The 26,412-nt window shown below is 35.8% G+C and overlaps 1 protein-coding gene across 1 annotated transcript in view; it reads right to left on the bottom strand.

The window, feature by feature from the left end:
- The window catches only part of REL (REL proto-oncogene, NF-kB subunit), a 37,020-nt gene extending 11,017 nt beyond the window's left edge, over nucleotides 1-26,003 (bottom strand). The window contains exons 1-4 of the mRNA XM_043468636.1: nucleotides 25,676-26,003; nucleotides 15,097-15,239; nucleotides 12,854-13,002; nucleotides 8,231-8,322 (exon numbers count right to left, since the gene is read on the bottom strand). Of these exons, the coding sequence (XP_043324571.1) occupies nucleotides 8,231-8,322; nucleotides 12,854-13,002; nucleotides 15,097-15,239; nucleotides 25,676-25,685 (394 nt within the window). The 5' untranslated portion in view covers nucleotides 25,686-26,003. The remainder of the gene's footprint in view (nucleotides 1-8,230; nucleotides 8,323-12,853; nucleotides 13,003-15,096; nucleotides 15,240-25,675) is intronic.
- Between the last annotated feature and the right edge of the window lie 409 nt (nucleotides 26,004-26,412).

Here is a 26,412-nt window from a genome sequence, read left to right as displayed (position 1 = left end):
GTCTGACTCTTTTTGATCCCATGCACTGTAGCCCGCCAGGCTCCTCTGTTCGTGGGATTCTCCAAGCAACAATACTGGAGTGGGTAGCCATTCCCTTCTCCAGGGGATCTCCCAAACTCAAGAACTGAACCCGGGTCTCCTGCACTGCAGGTGGATTCTTTACCTCTGAACCACCAGGGAAGTCCTGGCGTAAGAGACAAAGTAATTTTTTTTTAAGAAAAACAACATATAGAAACAAACCACAAACATTCCAAATAATTAAGTTTTCAAACACATGATTTAAAATAACTATATTTAATATATTTCAGGAGCTAAAGATAATACTGAGAGTTCAGCAGAGTACTTGAAACTATTCGAAAAGGAACCAAGCAAAATTCAATAGAACCGAAAAACACAATAAACTGAAATTTTAAATGTCATCAAATTTATCAACTGTTTTATAGAAAACACTTCATGTCTTATCTTTCTATAGAAACCAAGGGCTAAAATCTATCTACCAACATTTTATACTAAGAGGTTTATATATATAAATGTATACATACATTTAGAGTTTTACTTTTATACTAAGAATCCTTAAAGTATTGATCTACACTGAAGTCTAAGGCATTTGAAAGCTGATGAATCTAACTTTCCCCAGCTTCATTTATCAGGCATCAATATTTCCTCCCTTTCTCTTGATCTGACATGCTACCATTGTCATTTGCTAAAGTTTCATATTTTCATAAGTCTGTTTCTGGGCTCTCAGTTTTACTAACTACTGGTCATTTAGTCTACTATTACCACAATACTACTTAATTAGTACTTCTTCAAAATAAACCCCAATATCTCATAACTATTTCTTCATAATAAGTCCTAATAGCTGATAAGGTCAGTTTCTCATTGCTGTTTCTCTTCTATAAATTATCCTCCTTTCCCTGTTCAGAATCATATTATCATATTTATTGAAAATTTTTGTTGGGAGTTTGGAATTTCACTGAACCTATATATCAGTTTGGGAAAAAATACTATCTTACAATATTGATAATAAAGAACATGATATACCTCTCCAACTATCTAAGTGTTCTCATAATGGTCTTCCCTAGTGACTCAGTGGTAAAGAATCCACCTGCCAATGCAGGAGATGTGGGCTTGATCCCTGGGTTGGGAAGATCCTTCAGAGAAGGAAATGGCAACCCACTTCAGTATTTTTGCCTGGGAAATCCCATGGACAGAGGAGCCTGGCAGGCTGTACATTCCATGGGGTCACAAAAAGAATTGGACATGACTTAGTAGCTAAACAACAAAACAACAATTATCTCATAATAAAACTTTGAAATTTTCTCTAAAGAAATCTTGATAATGATTTCTTAGATCTGTTGCTAGGTATTTTATATTTTCTGAGAATATTTCCTTTAATTATTTGCTTCAGTTCTACGGAAATGCAACTGACTTTTGTATGTGAATTTTATATGCATTCACCCTTTTATTAATAAACATATTACTAATTTCTATATCCTTTTGCATTCTCACTGTAAATAATAGCTTCCAATAACTGATTTTATTTCCTCAGTTTTGGCTGGATCTCTGTGCACTGGTTACAATCTCCACTACAGTGCTGAACAGAAGCGGCAAGAGCGCACATCCTTTTCTCATTCCTAACTTCAGAGTGAATGCTTCCATTTCCTCTTTAGATAATGTTTACTGTAGACTTTTTAATACATACATAGCATAATACAAAAGGCCTTATTAAAAAATTCTGCAAGGTGAAAAATGATAGTTGGAAATCTAACAAAAGTAAGCATGAGACTAATCAAATTCTCTTAAATTTCTCTTAAACTAGTTTAAAATTTCTCTTTATACCTTATCAAAGGGATAAATACAAGGTAACAATTATTCTCCTTAAGCTATCTTTATAAATAAATGTCACTCCTTAGTCTTAGGAGTAGTGCATATGCAGTAAGAATTTTATTTTTATCAAAAAGATATGATCATGATTTCTTCTGAAAGTAGGGATTAAAATTTTTAAATCAATTATAACACCTACTAGCTCTAGAGATGTGACTTTTCTAAAATTCTAATTATTGCTAAATATTACTAAAATTTAAAAAGTGATTAATGGGGCAAAAATATACAGTACACAGATTAACAATTTTAAGAGCTATGTCTCATTTAAGGAAGAAAAACAAAGTTTAGTGATAATTCATTTAATTTCTGTTACTTAAAATGTATAGATACAATACAGCAAAAGCTAACTTTTAAGTGCTTGTGTGTCAACCAAAAGGTAAATGGTCACAGCAATCTACCATTCATTACTTATTCTTTCAACATATTTATTGGGTTTTTATTATGTGCTACACACTAAAACTAATGCCAAATAGAGATATGAAAAGACAGTACCTGCCCTTAGTGAGATTAGTGTCTGGATGAGAAACAGATATAAGCTAAAATTATATAATGTAATAACATGAAAAGTGTTATAATGGGAGTATGTTCAGGGCATATGCCTTTATACCAAAGGCATAAAAGAAGTTTCCCAAGTTCTGCACAGGGCTTTCTAAAAGAGGGCTTTCTAAAATGATTGCAATGAAGAAACGATAACAAAGCACACAAAAGTTTTTTTCTTCCTTCTTGCTTTTTAAGCTTTACGTTGTGAGGAAAGGCTCTTATTTTCTTGTATTTAACCACACTTTAGAGAGGAGAATCTGTTACAGACTATCTGTCTTTTTAAACTGCATTTCCTCTCAGACTACCAATATAAAATTATCCTCCCAAACTTAACTGTAAAATAGTCTTTGTGCTCCCCTAACAACACAGTGTCCTCTGTACATGAAAAACAGCATAAAGTAACTAATAAAACAGAATTGCGAATTCTTTATTGTAAAAATCTTATGGCTTTTAATCACTGAATATTAGAAGTCCTTATGTCATTAAATACATAGCCAGAAACTGATAGCTAAAATTTTTTCCCTGCTTTTGCAGTAGGAGTCCCCCATGAAGTCTGTCTTCTTTTTTTTTTTTTTTTTTTTTTGATGCCAGCTAAATGAACACGGTTAAAATTTGCTTTCGGAGCCCTTAATTAAATTCCTCCATCCAATTTAGACTTTAGCACATATTAGATAACTTGAACTTGTATTTTACATGAAGCCTCAAGTTTAATACTACTTGACTATTGTATGTCCCTTTCTGCACGAGAGAGCTACTAGTTTAAAGAACTAATGGCAAGAAAGAACTCACCTTAAACATCCTAGATACACACAAAGCAAAAACAATTTTTAATAGTCTTTGTATTTTCACATACTTGGTCTTTAGGAAATGGATTGTCATAATCAGATTGTCTATAGACCAGAATTGGTAGATCCCATTCAGCTGCTGCTGCTGCTAAGTCACTTCAGTCATGTCCGACTCTGTGCGACCCCGTAGATGGCAGCCCACCAGGCTCCCCCATCCCCGGGATTCTCCAGGCAAGAACACTGGAGTGGGTTGCCATTTCCTTCCACAATGCATGAAAGTGAAAAGTGAAAGTGAAGTCGCCCAGTCGTGTCTGACTCTTAGCAACCCCATGGACTGCAGCCTACCAGGCTCCTCCATCCATGGGGTTTTCCAGGCAAGAGTACTTGCCTTCTCCCCCCATTCAGCTAAACATTTCCAATTCCATTGTTTCTATATATCATAAATATATAACACAAAGTCAGATACTAATCTTGTAATTCTTTATCAGTAGAATTTTCCTGTGTTAAGTGATACATCTATTTTAAAAAGTGTCAGTTCAGCTCTGGCAAATTCCTATACAAGTGGTAGAATTTACTGGTATATTCTGAAAATAACACAGAATAAACAACCAAGAAAGAGTAATTCTACAATTGAGTTCAGATTACTTCCATTAGTTTTTAGTGTTTTGAGTTCTTTCTAGGGGATTAGATATTATATGTTTTGCTTAATATTAGAAATGCACATTTTAGGTTTTATTTCAACAGTCTAGGAAAAACAACAAAACATAGAATATTTATTTCTATTACAAAAGCCACATCAGAATAGAGAATGAGGTGACTCTAACCATTCTATTTAAATTTATAACCCATCCCCCTAACTACAGATTCCTGGCTCCTTACACTGTTGTTTTTATCCATTAGTACTTCTAGCTGTCCACTAATTATGTGTGTGGCTGCTCAGCCATCCAATCATGTCTGACTCCACAACCCTAAGGCCTGTAGCCCAGCAGGCTACTTTGTCCATGAAACTTTGCAGGCAAGAATATTGGAGTGGGTTGTCATTTCCTACTCCAGGGGATCTTACCTACACAGGGACTGAACCCATTATCTCTTGCACCTCCTGAACTGGTAGGCAGATTCTTTACCGCTGTACCCCTGGGCTTCCCAATGAATTATATACTTGTTTAGTAAGTTTAATTGTTAACTCCTAGTCTCTCTCCCTAGAATATAAGTTATTCAAAGGCAGGAATTTCTATCTGTTCTATTCACTGACTTATCCTGAGCACCAGAACAACCTGGGACTATAAGGATAAAATAAGGTAAAAGTCTGTCAAAGGAATGAATGCATAAATAGTTAAGATGAGTAACCTACTGTATACAGGGAGAAAACACATTGCCTGAAGATACTTGGCTGTAAAGATAAATATCTAATATAACAGTAACACAACTACATTGTTAGGTGCCAAAAGTCAAATATGAGTAAGTTCCATTAGAGACTCTGTCCACAATAAGCATGAAATTCATCTCAGAAGACAACTGAATGACCTAATAGTTATCATAAAGTTTTTTGTGATCAATTGCTAAGTGAATAGTATAATTAAGGGATAGGACTTTGTGCTCAAGAGAACTGAAAAGGCGTTTCAGATAAGGAAAGCAAAGGAAAGAAATTTTTGGTAGACAAGTACAAACAAAGCATATTCACTCAGTTATTTATTTATTCTGTCAACATATTTTAATTATGCTTTTTCTGTGTATCTGACACTGGTCTAGGTACCAGAGATGCACAGAAGAATGGTTCCTACCTTTCAGTCTCACAATTTAGTGAGGAAGAAACATATAAATAAATTTGTAGCAAACAGTGTTAGAAATATATACAGCACTTTGGGGAAACAGGTACTTCGCTCCAAGAAGGTCACAGAAAGTGTGAAAGAAGTGTCCCTTAAATTTGAGGGATGAGCAGAAAGAATTTACCAGACAGATTAAAGCATTTCATGCAAGGAACTGCAAACAGAACACAGAGGCAGAAGATGATACCTAGAGATGATGCTGGAATGGACAAGGATCAGAATATGAAGGGCTTTTAATGCCATGCTTGAGAAACTCAATCTAGCCAGTGTATCAGAGTTCCTTAAAGTGTGGTCCATGGATCACCAGCACTAGAATCATCTATGGCAGAAATTTTCAAATTGTACTTTGAGACCCAGTGGTCCTAAAATTAATTTAGTGGGTTAACTAAGCATCTTCTTAAAAAAAAAAAAAAAAGAATTGGAATGGAACGGAACAGAACAGATGGAGGGCATATTGCATGTACTAAGAGTTTAGGGCCACTGGTCATAAAATTAATTTACTGGGTTGGACATGCTTTTTCTATAAAAAAAATAAAATGAAAAGGAACAGATTAGACAGTATATTACATGAAGTAACAATATTGCTTTATTATTTTTTTATCTATGTGTGTATCTATTAAGTAGAGAAATAAAATCTATTTCCTACTGTGAGTTGTAGTTAAGAAACATGGATCTAGATGTTTTTTTTAAAATGCAGAGCTCAAGGCCCCACACCAGACTATCAAATTAGGGAAAATATGGCCTGGATTCTATATTTTTAGCAAGTACTAAGGGGGCGCTATGCACATTCAAATTGAGAGTCACTGGTGACGATGATGTGGAGCCACTGAAGGATAATAAGCACAATTCTGAAATGATTCATACTGGTTTCAGAAGAATCTTTCTGGATGTAGGGTGTATAAACTGCCAGAAGGGCGATCAAGACCAATGGTGGTGAGAACAGAGGAGGCTGACTGAGAACTGGTCAGGGTAAGTGAACAAAGCAGTTTTTCTGGAATACAGTAACAGTGGAAGAGAAGGTAGGAAACATGTTGAGCTACGTGTGGATCTGGAATAGAGTTAACAGTGGAAGAGAAGGTAGGAACATATGTTGGAGCTACATGTGGATCTGGAATTGAGTTACCAGTGGAAGAGAAGGTAGGAAACATGTGGGAGCTACATGTGGAAAATTTCCAATTTAAGGCCATTTAATTTTTAGACTATTTAAGGAACCACTGGAACTTTTTAATCACAGTAATATGCTAAAGCATTGTTCTAAGTTTTAATGGGGGCAGGGAGTTAATAAAGCATAGTTGAGATAAAACCATGCACCTGAGAGCCAAGGTAACTGTTTTCAAATCCTAGCTCCATCAGGTATTATTTCCTTAGGATAATTTTCAAAAGTAGAAAATTTCTGGGTCAAGAGTATGCTCATTTAAAATTCTGATTCATTGCTAAAGTAAAAGGCCAACTTTTAAATTAAAAAGCCCATCTAGCCTAGGCGTAGTATGAAAAAGGCATAATGTAGTACAAAACAAGGAGATTATAAATAATAGCTACCAGTTATTAAGTATTATTTGTATGTCAAAGAGTAAATGTTAAGTAACTCGTGTATACTATTTTATCATTACAGCACCGCTTTACAGCAGAGAAAACCAAAGCTTTGGTTACTTAACTTTCCCATGTCATGAAGTATATACCAGGGGCAGAGCTGGAATTCAAACCCAAATCTTCTGAACTCCAGTAGAAAGGGTATGAAAAAAGCAAAATGCAGAATGGCAGAAGGGCCACTGCTGAAGCATTTTTTTTCTTTTTTGTTTTTACTAATCCAGAACAAGGCTTGGTGTTAATAACATGTACGTAAATGGCACTTAGAACAGTTCCTAGTACATAATAAGTGCTTCACATATTTTATTTCATTTAATCCTTATGACAACCTATGAGGTAGGTACTATTATTATCTCCATTTTATAAATAAGGAAGTGGAACATAATCAATTTAAGGAAGAAGCATCACACAAGAGTTCAAAGTATATATTCAATTGAGCTTTTTAGTAAATTGAAAATAACTTAAATGTTTATTAATAGATAACAAGATCAACAAATTAAAGCCTAACTAAGCCACAGAATACTGTTAAAAAGCAAAACAGATTTATAAGTATGGATATGGAAAGTTATTTAAGATATATTCCTGAGTAAAGAAAGAAATAGTAGATTAGGAAGTACAACATGATTCCATTTATATTAAAAAATGTATAAATACAGGACACATGTAAAAAGGAAATTCTAGAAAAATTTTCATCAAATTTAACTGTAGTCTCTTACAGTGAGTAATACTGAAGAGGAAGAAAGGGACTTTTGCTTTTCGCATTATACTAAATAGTATGAAAAAGAAAGATCTAGTATAAACTTCTGAGGAAAACACAAACCAACACTATAAGGATATTTTAAATATCCTTATATTTAAGGATATTTATAAATATTTAATATAAAAAATTTAAATAAAAATTTTAAATAAGGATATTTAAATATTTTAAATAAAAAATTAAAGAAATCTATTCTTTGAAAATTGTATAGCTGTTCAATACCTGAATTACGCATATTTAAGTGACTGCAGATGACTTTACAAAGGAGACTACCATGGTGCAGGATGTCAGCAGCCCTCACCTGTCCTGTAGCAATTGTGGCGCAGTTACCAGGTGCTACACCAGACAGCGCCATCCCCAATAAAATCTACTACACAGTAAATCTCTAGTAGATCCACTAAACAAATACACTAGGAAGATATTTTACATGGCCTCTACTATTTCTATACTACTATTTCTAAACTACTTCATCATTGAATATGCCTTGAGTTAAATGCATTCAAATACCTTATAACCACAGTGCCTATTCAATATTCAGCAAGGGGAGTATAAATTGCTGGTATGGCAAAAGGAAGGCCACATTCAAAGAGAATCAGAATATTTTTGAGAAGATTTTATTACAGAAAACAATGACACTCTTCACAAAGCCTTGTCTACATAAGCATTTTTTTTCAACACTGAAGCATTTTAAATATATTTCATTCCTCAGATACTGGTGTAAGACAAGTATGTAAGTGAACACAGAACTTAAGACAGCTTTTAAAACACAGGTTAAAGATACAAATAGAAATCACTTAACACAAATAACTAAATATCCAAATAATAGAAATAATTAAATCAAACATACTCACCATTGAAAGGATTGATTCCTGCCCTTATTCTTGAAATAATAGCTTCTTTTACTTCTTTTTTTTTCACACATCGAATACCCAAATTTTGAAAACTAGAAGGGAAACAAAACTTTCAAACTTCTTTGGAGCTAACCCAGGGACACATAAATGAGATTTTATTAAAGAATACTGCAAAAATCAAGCATATATCCAACACTGAGGAGTCATCATAATGTCAGATGGAGATATTAAAAGCATGAAATACATTTCCAATTCCTATGATAAAGATGTGAGGATAAAAAATGGGGTTATATTTCTAAGAGAACTGTTAAGAGAAAAGTAATATACACTATAGTACTTTTATATACAGTGTTTTACAGTTATATTTTACTAACATTCCTGCATCAAACATATCAAAGTAGACAAAGATTAATAGGAAAGCAACACCAAAAAGGTAAAATTCACCTCCCTGAAAAATTCATAATCAAATCAATGAAATCTGTACATTTGATAATATAAAGCAAAAGTTATAAAAAGTTGCCCATAGGCTGACACCTACATGTATCGTTTTGCTGAGCTCATAAAAATGCTGACTACATGTTCTTTAAATGTGTGCAGACTACCAACATTTAAAAATCAGGTAACTGCATATAAACATTCCTGCTTTCTCTTGAATATCTTAAAGGTCTGGCAACAGTAGACTGGCACAGAAACACCTGCCTGGAGCTAAGTACCTGCGGCCCCATTCACACAGGGTTCTCCAGGTGGCCGCAGCGCCTGCTAGTCCTCTTATACCTCAGCCTCTCCACTCCACAGACATCTGGTTTCTGACTACAAATGACTTCACTACTAGCAGCACTGGAATATGTTTTATGCCTTATCACATGAAGTTACAATAATCGTTTATCATAAGAAAGCATCAAACTATGTATTTTTTCATTAGACAGATATTTAAAACTAACAATAATATTTAACCAGAGTTTCAAAATGTCATTTATGGAAAATTTCTCAACAGCTACAAATATTACTAATTTGCATATGTGTAGTACAGATGATGGTGGGGGGAACTCCCCTACCACCACTAGTCATACTTGTTCCCACATGGAAAAACCATGACATCATTAAAATTGGGTGGGTGTGAATAAGGAAGCAAAACTTGGTTATAATAACATTACTATTTGCTCAAACTTCACATGGCCCTTGGCAACAGGAGGTCACTTGCCGTGTTTGCCCCCTTTATGCTCTGTTGTCTTATTGTTCATGCTTTTCATATTTACCACCCTTGTGATTTTTAACACCTAAAATATCTTTAACATTTCCTTCTTCTGCCTCCAAAATTTAAAAAAAAATCTTGAACTTGTAATCCTTTCTTGAACCCTAAAACCATATTTCTCTTCAAAAGTATTCCACTTTTTTGAAAGATTCTTAGGTTGGTTCTCACTTTTTCTTTGACAAAAGATTTTAAAGGACTCTTTGTTTGAAGATATTTACACACTACTTGATTGTTTCATCTGAATAATCCTATTTGAGTGCTATTCATACATAAATTCTGACATAAGGAAACCATGATCACAGAGATTACCTGAATCAATTATTCATTCATTCATAGTCATTCAACAAGTTCTGGAGTTCCTACTATGTATCAAGGACTGTGATGAGTAATGGGAATATACAATCCCTCCTCTCATAGAGCTCACAGTCTAGAGCAGGTGTAAAGAGTTTGAAGGGGCTTTTGTGTGTGTGTGTGTGTGTGTGTGTGTGTGTGTTAGTCGCTCAGTCCTGTCTGACTTTTTGCAACCCCATGGACTATAGCCTGCCAGGTTTCTCTGTCCATGGAATTCTCTAGGCAAGAATACTGGAGTGGGATGCCATTTCCTTCTCCACTGAAGGGGCTTGAGTTGGTCAAATTTGTGTCAACATGAAAATCAGAATAATAATGCTAGTAATGGACTAGCATTCAATTATAAGGCATTGACTGTAAGAATCCATGAGTCTGGACTTCCCTGGTGGTTCAAAATCTGCCTGTCAATGCAGGAGACACGGGCTGGATCTCTGATCTGGGAGGATCTCACAGGCCATGGAGCAACTAAGCCTGTGTGCCACAACTACTGAGCCTATGCCCCAGAGCCCAGGGAGCTGCAACTACTGAAGCCAGTGCTATAATCTGTGCCCCACAACAAGAGATGCCCACACATCGCAACTAGAGAGTAGCCCCTGCTCTCCACAAACAGAGAAAGCCTGTGTGCAATGAAGACCCAGCACAACCAAAAATAAATAAACAAAATTATTTGTCAAAAAAAGAATCCATGAGTCTATACTGGTATTTTTTCAACTGAGGCAGGGGAATACGGAGAAGTTTTTCTTTATAATTGAATGCCAATTAATATCATCAATGGGAAAAAACTAGTATCACCATCTCCTGAAGTGTTACTCTGAGAACAATACAGCATCACCTCTGTAGATTTCTCATCAAAAATATTTCATGTTAACATGAACACAATCATGAGCAACCACTCAGACTAACCCACATTGAATAACATTCTTCAAAACTAATATTCTTCAAAAATGTTAATGTCATGAAAGACCAACACAAGTTGAGAAAATGTTTTAAATTAAAGGAGACTAAATAAGCATGACACCTAAATACAATGTATGATCCTTAACAGGATTTTGGATTGAGGGGCAAGGTTCAGTTCACTTCAGTTCAGTCGCTCAGTCATGTCCAACTCTTTGCGACCCCATGAACTGCAGCAAGCGAGGCCTCCCTGTCCATCACCAACTCCCGGAGTTTACCCAAACTCCTGTCCATTGAGCCAATGATGCCATCTAACCATCTCATCCTCTGTCGTCCCCTTCTCCTGCCTTCAATCTTTCCCAACATCAGGGTCTTTTCAAATGAGTGAGCTCTTCACATCAGGTGGCCAAAATACTGGAGTTTCAGCTTCAGCATCAGTCCTTCCAATGAACACCCAGGATCAATTTCCCTTAGGAGGCACTGGTTGGATCTCCTTGCAGTCCAAGGGACTCTCAAGAGTCTTCTCCAACACCACAGTTCAAAAGCATCAATTCTTCTGCGCTCAGCTTTCTTTATAGTCCAACTCTCACATCCATACATGACCACTGGAAAAACCATAGCCTTGACTAGACGGATCTTTGTTGACAAACTAATGTCTCTGCTTTTTAATATGCTGTCTAGGTTAGTCATAACTTTCCTTCCAAAGAGTAAGCATCTTTTAACTTCATGGCTGCTCTAAAGGCATTATTGGGCATCACTGGACATAAATAAGGTAGTCCAAATAAGGTTGACAAAGAACAGCCAGAGAAATAAGAAGTAAAACAGAAGAGTTTGTTCTCACTCAATCAGAAAACAAGGAGCAATTATGTTTCAGTAAGCGAGTAATCTACAATGTAAAACATTGGGAGGTGAAATAATATAAACAGGAAGTATTTCTTGCCAAGTTTGTATAACCAGATAGTTTATGCTTTGTGCTGTTACTATAGTTTATGCTTTGTGCTGTTACTAAAGTATATTTTCTAAATGGTTACTAATTGTATTTAAGGAGGCTACTAATCTTTTCCTGTTGCAATCAGTTTCATTTTTTTCTCAGAAGCAATACATGTTCATTACAAAAAAGAATTATAAAATAAACATCAGTTAAAAGAAGAATATAAAACCCCACAATTCTTCCTACCCAGAGACAACTGCTATCAACATCTTAGTGTTTAAACTACCATGTATATGTATACACTTACTTTTGAAAAACTAACACAACATTGTTGACCAACGATATTCCAATGTAAAATAAAAATTTTTTAAATTATTTATCACACTTCATTGTAAAGCCTTATCTTATTTATCTAAATATCGGGAATATCTTTTTATACAAAGACATTTATTATTATTTATTATGTTATTTTTAAGGCTACATAGGAGTACACTGCATGGAGGTGCCAGTTTAACTAATCTCCCTGTTTATAATCTGGATTGCTTCTAACTTTTTGCCATTACAAAGCTTCGATGAACATCATTACAGCTAAGTTTCTGAACATACTTAATTAGAAATTGTTTCCTCAAGATAAATTCCTAGAAGTAGAATTGCTAGTTCAAGAGACATTCATATAATTTCAGGCTTTGCTACATAAAGTGCCTGCCAGAAAGATTTCATTTATTTACACTTTCACCAATAGGATGAAAATGAACCCAGCAGCCTCAAACACAAAGTACTATATATTTTTCTTAAATTTTAAAACTATTGTTGTATGTTAATTTTATACTGCCTTTTTCAAATAAAAATTCAAGTTTTCCAGGTGATTTTTTCTCATCTGACAATTTTTAAGTTAGAGAAAACATTTCATAAATTGTTCAAACTAAGAAAGAAAATTGCAGCATAAAATAAGTTTATGTTTACTTTTAGTTACAATAAAGAAGTACTCCTACTATCATCATGGGCTGTGTCTACTAATAAAAAATGAAAGGGTAGTTCTAATGCAAATGGTAAGAGAATGCAAATATATACTACAGTAAATAGAAGTACAGTGAGGAATTGGTTTATTCTGCCAAAAAGTTACAGAGGTACATAGATAGGAAACAGGAGAATCCTATTCTTATACTATTCCTAAAAATGTCTGTGACTGTGTACTTACAACAAAGGCCTGCGTTCTTGCCCAAATTCTGCTTCATAGTAGCCATCTCTGCAGTCTTTTCCTACTAAATCATGAGGATGAGGTTTATATGGGTCATTCTTTGTTACTAATGTAATTCTCACTTTTAATTTTCCATAATAGTTCGAAATCTGAAAAGGGAAAAAATTTAAATATGTAATCCATAAATATGTCTCACCAAGAACTGAATTATAAAATTTACATCAGTATCAGAATTTATATCAAATAGTTCAATTTACATCATATAGTTAGTACTGGATAAAGTACAACTGACTGGCAACTGTAGTATGCATGAAACTTTCCAGAGAATACCAGTAGGGAAGAATTTACCTCTCAGTTCCTTGGTATATCATTTTGTACCCTAATTTCAACTGGTTATATCATCTGATTTTGCTTATTTTCCTTTGAAAACAAGTCAAAGTATTCCAAAATATTATCACAGTGGATGGGGAAATTCTAAGATGCTGAGTCACTGAATGCCATGCTGCTATATTCATTGCCATACCATAAACATCCCTTCAAAGTACATATTTAAGCGACAATGGAAACGATAGTACATAAATATGATCACTTAAGTAACTTAATACATGACATTTCATTTCACAAAAATATTTGTTAATCAGTAAGCATATCCCGAGTGTTCACTGTATAACAGGCAATAAATCAAGCTGAGTTTTGAAAAATTAAGTTTTCACACAGAACACTGAGAATGAAGAGAAGAGTTAAACATGGGAGAGGAAGGAGGATCTTATGGGAAGGAGTTAATATTTACCTTGGAAGCTAGCAAATTTGTAAGCACAAAGCAGGAAACATGAAAAACCAGTATACAACGGAGCAAGGCAGTTAAGGAAAAATGGGTGGCTTCACAGGTAAAACGGCATTAAAATCCATAACTCTGAATTTAAACTTAATTTGAACAGTAATCAGTAAGTATTTATTGCCTTTCTGAATAAAAGAGAAAGTAACAACTTAAGACTGTAAGGTTGGGAATTCCCTGGCAACCTGGTGGTTAGGATTCTGAGATTCCACTGCAAGGGGCACAGATTTGATCCCTGGTTGGGGAACTAAGATCCTGCAAGCGGTGTAGTGCAGCCCAAAAAAAGCAAAAAAAAAGTGAAAGGTAGGCTAATGTAGAACTCAAGCTGCAAAGTGGTTTAGAACACGTTGTAATGGCAAGGGTACAGATAATAGAAATATTCAAGAGACTATATAGAATAAGTTGAATTATGGAGAAGAGTTAAAAATTGCTCTTAGAGGAAAGGATTACTGTTTTCTTATTTACTTTTTATTAACATCTCTCCCATTTTAATATTTAAAAAAAGACAGATAACTCAAATCCATATTGCTAACAAAAAAAGTGATAAAAAATGGAATTTGGAATTCAATATGTAATTTTGCTACTGGTTTGTTATATAACTTAGCATTTTCTTAAAGTCCAATAGAGTAAATTTTGTAAATAATGTCGTTATAGAACAGTGGATTGAAATCTACTGATGAAACATTGAATAATGCTTTTCAAAATGCACTCGGCCATTAAGGTTTAAAACTGGCATTTAAAGAATAAAAAAATCATTAAAAATGGAAGGAAATGTAATATACAAATATAAAATATAAATACAGTGTAGTTTATAAATACATTGTATTACCAAAGTCATTCTGGATTACAAAATTACTTTCAAATTTTATGCTAACATGAAAACACTGTATTTAAAAACTGACAATATTTCAAGTCAGTCAAGGCAACCCAGAGCATCAGAGACAGGCAATAAAGGTAAGGAGAAAAAAGACAAAAATGTTTTCTTCTTCCATAGCCCCTAGATTAGCCAAGTGACTGCAGGAAGAAGTCTAAGTCAGTTCCCAAATACATGTTTTCAATCTCCAGAACAATTCTGCCCACCTCTGGAAAGAGAGAAAGCTTTTTCCTCATTACCTTTTTGTCCCACGAAAGGCATAATCATCCAAAAGCTGCCAATGTACACTAACCACTGGGAATCACTTAGAGTAACACACAAGTATCTGCAGGAAGGAAGAGTCCATACTGTACTTAAGAAATGTCCCAAGAATTCTCTGCACTAGGGATTAATTAAAAAGAAAAGAGAGGGAGAAAAAAGGAAAAGAAAAGCTGGTGGAAATCACTATGAAGAAGCTGGATCTTTAACATAACTGCTGTAGCTAAAATATGAAGCAACTAAGAGACATACACACACACAGGAGCATTCTATTACCTGGATGGATGGGTATGTTCTGTTGTTGTCTGTGCTGTGCTCCCCTGGAATGCTGCCTGCTGATCGCCCTTCACATTTGTATCTAAAACGCATTCCCCTTTGCCTGGGTTGTTCAATTATCTCTATACATGGGTTAAACCCACCTGGAAATTTTAAAAGGGGGAAGAGTGAGGTTACAATCAAAATAATAATGGATTTTAACGATTTCGTTTTTTAGAAAACAGTAATCTAAAAAATGTTCCCTCTCTACTAAATAACAAGGTTGAAATGCAATTATCCAAGACTGGGTGGTGAAGACACTCCTCTCTCATTCAAATTGTACTCCCTTACTGTGTAAACACAAGTCACTCAAATCATATTTACTGGTTAGCACTTTATAATTTAATATCTGTAACTAATGCTACCATGAAGTTCTGTGATAACCACTTCAGAGATACCCACTTACATGAGACCAAGCAGAAGGGTTTTCCCCCAAAATTCTCCCAGAAGGGTCAAGAAGATAGTCTTCAGAAGTACAATATTATATTCCAAAAGTGACTCTGCTTGATTTTATATTAGACTTATCTTAACAGTGGACTAAAAGACTGTTCATTGAAAATAAAAATGTATTTAAATCCTTGCAGAAGGAAATGTTAAGTTTTTTTAATATCTCCATTGGACTCTTAAAGGACTTACAGATAGTACATCAAAACAACTTCCAGAAGGGATTTAGGTTCAAAAGAATTTTCAGTCAGTCCCTCTAAAGTATAAGACACAATAGAGGAAAATAATTACTTACTTTCTATAATGAATGTAATTCAAAATATACCTTTAGAATGAACTACTGACACACACAACAATGTGGATGAATACCTAAATATGCTGAGTGAAAGAAGTCAAATCAAAAGTGCACATAATTTTATGTGCTATGATTCCATTTACATGAAACTCTAGAATATGTAAACTAATCTATAATGAAAGAAAGCAGATCACTGGTTGCCTAAGCATAGGGGTATGGAGTGGATGAGGAACTTTAGAGGACAACAGACATGATAATTACTTGACTGTGGTGATCTCAAAATTGTATAAATATGTCAAAAGTTATCAAATTGCATACCCTAAATATTGTACATTAGTTATATGCCAATAAATTTGTCTAAAACAAATGCATCTTTATCGTCTCTTATTATCCAAATCATGGAAATGACAGTTAAATAAAGCACACCAGTGTGCTTACAAGTAGGATATTAGCAATGTATCTTTATTTCAGGGGTATAAAGATGTCTTCCATGAAAAAACCCCAAATCAAAAACCACATACCCCAAAAAAACCCCTCCCTCAATCAGTTTAGTGATTTCTAAACTCCTACAATTAGATATCCATTTATTTAACTAAAGGCTTATCCTCTGTTGGGATGCAAGCAAATCTTCAGAAAGGGTAACACAGTGGATCTTTTCAGTGCAGTATGGGGAAGAGGCCTTTTGAGTCCTACTCAGCCACTTCCTAACACTGAAGACACTGGAAATATTATATCTCTTTTCTCCTCTATAAAATGGACATAATAACAATAACACCTATCACATAGGATGTTGTGAGGATCAGAGATAACAATGTTAGTTTCTTACCAAGTGTCAGGCATATAACAAATATTCAATAAATGGTCTATTTTTATTCTAGATGTTTTATTGAAAGCAGTAATTTACAGCATATAATTAAAGCATAGAATTTATCCTGCTACTTTCAAGTATAACAACTACTTTCAAGGATCTTACAGAACAATGTAGCAAACAACACAAATTATTAGACTATAGAGGAAAGAACAAAACAAAATTTTTTTTATGCTAACAAAATTCTGCATAAAATGATAATAAGAGCAAAAGAGTCAGGAAAGCCTATCTATGTCAAGGAAAACAAAAGTTACTGAAATACTGGGTGGGGAGTTAGGAGAAGGAAGGAAGAAAGGCAGGCATTTTGAGGGAAAGGGAAGAGGGTGTCCAAAGGTGGTGGCAGAGAAAAAAAGAGCTAAAGAATCACAGGACAGCCCCAATGGAGCTAAGATACACTTCTACCCTTAGAAAGAAAACCAGACCAGAGTACATCTGGGGATTGGGATTTCACTCTGAGTGACAGAAAATCAATTAATGGTTTTATGCGGGGGAATCACACGATCGGATTGACATTTTAGAGTAAGAATTCTGGTGGCAGTGGACAGACTGAAAAAAGAGAAAGCAAGGTGATCAGTTTAGAGGCTGTTACAGCAATGTGGGCGATGATGAGGGTATATGTGAAATTTGGTAGTGATAACAGGAATGAAGGATTATTTACAAGACAAAATTGACAGTACTTGGTGACCGAGTGAACATTAGGGTAAAGAGAAAGTAAAGAATCAACGATGGCTCCATATTTTCTAAGTAAAATATTATTGGTATCTTTAATTCTACTGTTTGGTTTAGACTCTTTGTGCTTGAATTTACTATTTGTTTACTCCAAACACAAACAGCCAGAGAAAAGTGACTTTAAGCTAATCAAATTTATAATACTCATTTCAATTTTACTGAAAAATGTAAGGCATACAGATGAGTATTTCAATTTCACATCTTTGGGAGGGATAAATCAGGAGACTGCGATTGACATCTATACAGTACTATATATGAAACAGATCACTAATCAGAACCTATTGTAGAGCACAGGGACATGCGCAGCACTCGAATGACCCGGATGAGAAAAGAGCCTAATAAAAGTGGCTCTGTGTGTGTGTGTGTACACATATGTATATTTATACATGTGTATACATATATGATTCACTTTGCTGTACAGGAGAAACTAACACAACATTGTACATCAACTATGCTCCAATAAAAATTAATTTTAAAAAAGTCAAAACAATTTCACATCCTTATATATATATATCCTCATATATTTCAAATAATCAAAAGCACATTTCAGTTTCAAATATTTCACATACTTACACATCCTTGTGGGAGTATTTAAAAGAAAGTACATTTTCCTCTCAAAATGAAGTTCAAAATACTCAACAGTATTTTTTAAGTAATATCTTAAATCATCTATGTGGTTGAACTAAAGGTCAAATAAATCCCTGCCCACTGCTTATTTAAAGGTATCTTAGTGGGAAGTTGATACAAAATGACATCATTAATGGTAAGTGGCTAACTTTTAAGGGAGGAGTGTGAATAGAAGTGCTAGGCTTAAAGTGAGCATTCAAATATTTTTCATTGGTTACACAACACTTCCTTAAACTAAAAAGTGTGTTTAAGAAAAAAGTTTGTGGACAAGAGAACAGAAAAGCAGTTGTTGAAAGATTAAATAAAACATTTTAAAAAGATGTTTGAATACTAAGAATGACATATATTAGTTATCATATAATATCAAGTACTTTTAAAACCCCTGAACTCTCTTTTTCCTATTGCAGAAGATCTTTAATGGTAAAAAGTCTGACAATCAGAGTCTATTGTAATATTCTCCATTCCCCTAGCTGGAAATAATCTCCTGCTCTAAATTACTGCAGCATTTTGTTTATGGCAATTATTGCAAATAACTGTGAGGGAAGACTTACTGTTTTATTTCTTCTTTAAAAAAAAAAAAAAGCCATTTGTTTTATTGCTTCAAGCTACCTGGAGGCAGGAATTGTGTCTTGCTCATCAGTGTCTTGCACAGATATTCAGGAATTATCTGTGGAATGAATGACTGAAAATCTGGAGATCTTTTTGTTTGTGTAAATCATGCAAACATTGAAGGACTATATTAACAATTATTTGGATTTTCCTTATTAGGTTCTACCACTAGGAAAAATATATGCAGAGTACATCATGAGAAACACTGGGCTGGATGAAGCACAAGCTGGAATCAAGATTGCCGGGAGAAATATCAATAACCTCAGATATGCAGATGACACCACCCTTATGGCAGAAAGTGAAGAAGAACTAAAGAGCCTCTTGATGAAAGTGAAAGAGGAGAGTGAAAAAGTTGGCTTAAAGCTCAACATTCAGAAAACTAAGATCATGGCAGCCGGTCCCATCACTTCATGGCAAATAGATGTGGAAACAGTGGAAACAGTGGCAGACTTTATTTTTGGGGGCTCCATAATCACTGCAGATGGTGATTGCAGCCATGAAATTAAAAGACGCTTGCTCCTTGGAAGGAAAGTCATGACCAACCTAGACAGCATGTTAAATAGCAGAGACATTATTTTGCCAGCAAAGGTCTGTCTAGTCAAGGCCATGGTTTTTCCAGTGGTCATGTATGGATGTGAGAGTTGGACTATAAAGAAAGCTGAGCACAGAAGAATTGATGCTTTTGAACTGTGGTGTTGGAGGAGACTCTTGAGAGTCCCTTGGACTGCAAGGAGATCCAACCAGTCCATCCTAAAGGAGATCAGTCCTGGGTGTTCATTGGCAGGACTGATGTTGAAGCTGAAACTCCCGATACTTTGGCCACCTGATACGAAGAGCTGACTCATTTGAAAAGACCCTGACGCTGGGAAAGATTGAAGGCGGGAGGAGAAGGGGATGACAGAGGATGAGACGGTTGATGGCATCATTGGCTCAATGGACATGAGTTTGGGTAAACTCCGGGAGTTGGTGATGGACAGGGAGGCCTGGCGTGCTGCAGTCCATGTGGTCACAAAGAGTCAGACACGACTGAGAAACTGAACTGAACCGACTAGGGAAAAAGTTTTAAGTGCTCAAATCACTATACCTTCATACTCCTATCTATTCATGTTCTAATTTCTTTATCTATGTTTATAACTTTAAAAAGCTTCCCATTTATAAATCATTTATAATATCATGCCTCTGTACAGTGTATCAGTGACTTTCTTCCTCAGTACCCTGTTTTAAAGTGCTGTCCTTCTTGAAGATAAAAAGTGGTGAAATACAATCATTTATGGAGTGAAAGACAATAAAACATAAATTAGGGAATTGTAGAGAAAATGAGTACTCTTAACTAAGATTATCTCAATAGAAATGTCTTCAAAATTGGTTTTAAGCAAGTAGATCACTGTACTTTTCTTTAACCTATATTATGCAAAGCTGGGATTGACTCCTAAATTTTTAACAGTACTGTAAAATGCTAATGCAGACTAGAATAATATTTGAAATATAGCCAAAATGTTTGCAAGATATATTTGTTTTTATTTGTACTTAGGCAAGAAAGAGTGCTACTTGATTTTTTAAGATTAAAAAAAGAAAGTACATTTTAAAAAAGAAAAAGAAAGTATACTGAAATAAAAGTTAAAAATGGATTATCAGTTGTCAGACAGGCAGATTATTAACTAAAACCTTACAGGTAGCACTGGGAACCAGCATTAGTTGAACAGTGAAAAAAATATTAATTACAGTAATTAAAACACTCTTTTAAGACACTTCTCATTTGATCCTCTTAACTTTAATCTCATAAAAACAGGACAGCAAATATTATCCCATTTCACAGTTGATAAAACTAAAGTTCAAAATTATATGAAGTTATAAGAAAAAGAAATTATGAATGATATTAGCAAATATGACAGCTGGGATCCTGGTGGGGAGGGGATATCAAATTTATCAGAACAAGCACAAAAATAGCTGGGGACAAAGTCACAATAGCTGATACAGCAAATGAGCTAAAATAAATGCAACTTAGTTTAAGAAAATAATGCATCTTATTGGATCCTATTTGGACCCAACAAAATTCTTAGAACAGAGTTCATATTGGGACTATATATCAGAATCATCTAGGTAGCTTTCTCAAAAAATACATATCCTGACCCCACCTGAGATCTGCTAAACAGAAATAGAAATCAATCTAAAGCCTGGACCTGTTTCTGAAGAAAACCTTCCAAGCAATTTGAACACACTCCTGATTAAGAACCACTGCCCTAAAACATAAAGAGGTGGAAACAACAAGGCACATATCTAGAGAAGCAATCCCAAAATTCATGTACAAGGATGAGCCAGGTGATGGATAAACTAGGCGCAGGAATTCTGACTACCTGTTAACTCTCTCCCTCTCTCAAAAGTTTGCCCAAAGGCAAGCAAGAGGAAAAAAAAAAAAAAGTGCTATTATAGAGACAGCCTTCAATTACACTGATTTATTTAAAATACACCTTATACAAAATTAGTTATTATAACTACCATCAGTAACATTTCTTACAAGACAGCATGCCATTGTGACACACCAGAGCTTTTAGTAACTGACTAGAGCCTGCATCACCTTCACTGAAGTTCTGGATAACAGACTGCCTAAGACTCAGAGGAGCAAATGGAGCTAACAATAGATACTTTTTCAAATATCAGCTCTACTCACTTTGGAGAAAAAGAAAAGACCTATTATTCTTTCCTCAAATCTAGGAACCCAGCTGCTAGGAATTATGCTGCTCTTTCTTCACCTCAAGACACAGGTGAGTTTTTTCCATTTCTTCCCAATTATGATAAAAATTTAGAGATACCATTTCCTACATAGACGATATCGCATCCAATTAACAAAAGGGCAGAGAAAACTCAAGCCTCTTCCCATAAGGTCAGAAGACTAACACAGAAGGTGCAGAAGAAATCAGACGAAGGATAGGTAAGTTATATCAATCAAATTACCAAAAGGACATGTGGTTTAGTTACTAAACAATTTTTTATTTACTTTTTCCTTCAGAATGCTATCATTTAAGTGGACCAAGGAGATGGACTCCAAAGATCACTGTCAACTTCTACTCCCCTAGTTTAAATGCATACAGAACCACTTCAACTTATTTACAAGTAAATGGGAATTCTTACACATTCTTAAAAGATATATTTTCTATCTAGCATCTGGTTTAGTCTGTTTTTATGAAAACTTAAGGTTTCGTAAAATTCTATAATTGTCAGGATACTTAAACAATATTAAGTGCCAAATGTGCCTAGTAGCACCTATTTCTTAGAGTTCTGAGTCCCAAAACAGCTCCACTATAGAAGAAAACTAACATTTATGGATATATATTACCTCATTTGCTCCTATTAAGACTCTGCATAGTTAGACCCATTTTCAAATCACAGAGGGGCAGAACTAGAATAAAAACCAACCCAGGTCCATCATGGACTGAAGTCCAGGTTTACCCCAATATATCAGATTTACCCTCTCATCTGGGCTTTAAGAATCCAAATAAGGGATGTGCAGGAGAGTACTTGATTGATGTATGCACCATAAACTAAATAAGAGATGTAAAAGAATTTGGCAAAGAGATCCTACTGCTAGAGAATCCACTGCTGTTGGGGTATGGAGTGGAGGAATAAGTCTTGAAAAAAATATAACTTCCAGGATGAAAAAAGTAGAGAAACTAAGTTAAAAATATATGGCAGGGCCAAATCATCTGGGCAATTAAGACTGCCATATTTAAAAATAAAAATTATAGGATGCCCATTTAAATATGAACCAAACAAATAATTTTTTACCATATGTATACTCCATGCAATTATTTGGGTCGTATGCCTACAAACACAATCATTTGCAGAAAACACAGTTGAAAGAAAGATGGAATAAAAGGAAATTCTGAGTCCCTCAAATTACATTTGAGAAAGATACTACACACAGCCAAGGTGTTCCTAATTATGACTCATCCTTTGATTCCTCCCCAGTCATTTCACTAGTTCATTCCCTTCACTCTATGTCTATCATATATCACCCTAATTCCTTCATAATACTGTTACCTTGACATTTTCATGTACTGCACTTCTGAAGCAGGCTTCGTGTTTATGTGTTTAGTTTTTTACGCAAAAAAAAAAAAAAGCATTTTCTTTACCTATCAATTTCAGCATCCAGTTTTATCATTAAAGATTGTGTCATACACTGATTTTTCCTCCTTACTCAGAACAGTTCTCTTGAAATTTACACTAAAAAGGTGATAAGCAGTGGGTCTGCAAATACAATTTCTTCGTGTACTTCCTATTACATGATGTAGCAGAATACTACTAAAGAAAACTGAATACACTATACATAAAATAGATAAGCAACAAGGATTTACTGTACAGCACAGGGAATTATATCCAGTATCTTGTAACAATATATAATGGAATATAATCTGCAAAAAAACCCAGTCACTATGCTGTACACGTGAAACTAAAACAATACTATAAATCAACTATATTCCAATTTAAAAAATAATAATTTTTAAAACTGTAAATAAAAATAAATTATCTAAATTTTAATACATATTTTACCAAAGACAGTACTATTTATTAGTAAACAAAGCACACAAAAATATTTGTACTTTCTATTAGAATAAGGAGAAACTTTATATTCAGACAAAAAAACAGCTAATTTTATTTACCTTAAACAGATTAGATTCATAAATATACAGGAGTAAGGACTGCTTATGTATACCTTGGATGGGATTGAGAACGTTTTTTTTAATGCCTGTCCTAATTAATTGTGTCAAGAGACCGGAATCAAGGTGTAATTTTTTTTAAAAAAAGTAATCAAGACAGCTTAATAGAACTTGAGCTGTGAAATCCTAAATATGACAATTTAACTGAACAAAATTTAGAATCATACATATAGTCCCAGTTATTCATAGCACTTATATAATTTTATTTATGAGATTATGATGTTACTGTCACATTATACAGACCATATATTCAACTACAGACACCTATTTACATACAACATCCGGTGAGAAATGGAGAAACAGTCTTAAATGCTTGGTAATCAATAAAAATACTTTCTGAGGTTTTATACTCTTTACTACAAACAAACTATAAACTAGACAATGGTAACCAAGCAAAAGGTTTTTTCAGTTACTATTTTGCTTAAATTACTGTTTCAAAACAGGATGGGAGCTTATAATTTTGTTAATCTTTTTCTCTAAGGTTTTTACAAATGATTAAGGAAAGTACACCCAGATTTTTCCTTAGTTTTCAAACAACTGAATTACAATTTAAATAACTTGTTACATTTTAAATAATGTCATTTTAATATAATTCCTGAAAGGGGGAGGGTGATAATTACTCTTTAAATTTTCCCCCCCTCTATTTAGGAAATCAGTCCTCACAATAAGACAAAAACAAATGACATTAAACAAGTTTAAATTGTACACATTTTTAAATGATGTGGGTCTTACAATAGTCTATATAAATGGCTAATTCTTTTTTTTCTCTTTCGAATGGATTACAAGTGTTACATTTATGCCATATATCAACAAAGTTGGTTAAATTACCAGAAGGCTGATTTTTCTTTTTACTTTACTATGCTAACCATTCTTTAACTTTCATACAAAATCTTTCTGATAGTCAATAAATTAACCAAGTGTTTCAATCATCTTTGCACTTTTCATCTCAACATGGTCTGAATTTATGAATTTACAAGATTATTTGAAAGTTTAGGGTCACTGAAGTGGCTAAAGAGAAAGTTGAAATATTTTAAACTACATTTGTATTCTCACATGAAAACCACAGACAAACTGAAATCAAATGTCATGTGAACCACCCCAATTTCCTTTTTGGCCTAAAGCAGTAGCTATGGCTTTGTTCTGCTCAACCCTTTAAAAAAAAAGAAGTCCTTTATGCTTTTTACTTCCTCTTTTCTGGTAGTCATCAGTCTTCTACTGAGGGTCACAGAACCAGGGTGTTGGGAGGATGCAGGTCAAACATAAACAAGCCTCCTTCTTCAGCCTCCTGTTGTCCTCAGCCTCTGGCACAGCGTTAATATACACTTTTAGGCCTACCTGCCTCTGCTCACGCTTGCTCCCTCTGCGGGGAAGGTGCCCCCAAGAACTGTGCCAGACTACTGTGAAGGTCCCACTTCAAAGCAGTCTACTTGATTTAGTAACCCTTAGGTTGCAGGCAAACCTAAACCACGGCTGGATGGGAGGCTCCCTCCCTCATCCTTTAAGCAGTTTCTAGGTAAAGCAAAAGATTCCCGCATTTACTGACTACAAATAAGTATTCACGTAAGTGACAGAAAGTTTTCATTCTCACCCGTTACTTTAAAGCACAGGGATCCTAAAAATCCTCTTTGCCCCTTCCTTCGAACAAAAGAAAACAAAACCCGATTTCTGCTCCATAAATTAAAAGATACGCACTTTACAGTAAAAATGATCCACTTGTTGAAGCAACATTTCCACTTAAGACCTGTTAAAATACCACTGGTGATTTTTAAAGGCGCGTCGCATTTGTCCAACTGTCAGCACAACTGCGATCACCTCTTGCCAATTAATGAAACTGAACTTAAAGACAGAGCTCTCCTGAGGCCGAAAGGTTCCTCATTCCTATTCTAAAACGAAAAACCACCATTTCAACTTAAATCAATTTAAAAATACAGGAACTCTTTCGTCCTCCTTTATTTGGATTCTTATTACTTCCTTAATCCAAAAACCAAGTCTTCTGGAAGGTCTAAGGTGCCGGCTATTACAATGGCATCAAATTACTGAGCGTGACTTTGATTTCGCTCGCAAACCCTGAACCAGGTTACTTTTAAAAGGCTGACAAACTTGCCAGAGGAGATTTTAAAAACAGAATGAGACAACCAAAACTGGGCCCCCGAAACCCTGAGCAGTTAGACCCTTGGACGCACTATTTCCCTCCCCGTCGTCCGGGACCCTGCCCACGCCCGGCCGTCCGTAGCCCGCGCCAGGAACACTCACCTGAGGCCATGGCTCCGTTCACCGCGCCGCTCCGCTCCGAGAGTCCGGACCGGAGGTCGCTACAGTCAGTCAGCCCGTCAGTCAGTCGGGCTGCCCAGGGACCTCTGCTGACGGGATCCCCAGTCCCCCTGACCACCCCCGGGGCCTCCTCCTCCTCCTTCCCGCCCTCCTCTGGGTTTGCGGCTCACACCTTCCCACCCGCTTAATCCTCGCGCTCCGGTCACCCGGCGTCGCCCGTCCAGGTGGCAGAAGCCAGGAGGCGGAGCGCAGAGACAGCGGAGAGCAAGTCTGCCTGAGAGGCGGCCTGGCGGGAGGGGGACTTCCCGCGACTGACGTAGGATCCCTCACCTCCGCTACCCGGGGGCGGGGGCGGGGGCGGGGGCGGAGCGTCCCGCAACCTGCGCGCGTGCGTCCGCCCACCTCTGCCCGGCCCCGCCCCGCCCATGCCCCGCCCACCCACCCACTCTGCTGAAGCCGGGGTGGGCTCGGGAACCGGTCGGGGAAGCTGGCTCTTCGGGAACGTAAGGAACGCTGGGAGCCGGGGAGTGACGGCCCCGAGCGTGCGAAAGCGGCCGGCTCCCGAGAAATCCCCCTCCTCCAGGATGTTCTTGGGCGCTAGGCTTAAAGTTCAGGAGGGGTGGGAGGGTGCGGTGACGTCGAGAAGGGCCGGCCGCCCGCCCGCGAGCACTTGGGGGCGGGCCGGGCGGCGAAGTGGGGCCGGCCCTCCCGGGCTAAGG

This window comes from Cervus canadensis, chromosome 5 (genome assembly GCF_019320065.1).
Source record: "Cervus canadensis isolate Bull #8, Minnesota chromosome 5, ASM1932006v1, whole genome shotgun sequence".
Classification (NCBI taxonomy): domain Eukaryota; kingdom Metazoa; phylum Chordata; class Mammalia; order Artiodactyla; family Cervidae; genus Cervus; species Cervus canadensis.
Note: the sequence above shows the minus strand (reverse complement) of the source record. Positions and strands in the feature narration are given on the sequence as shown.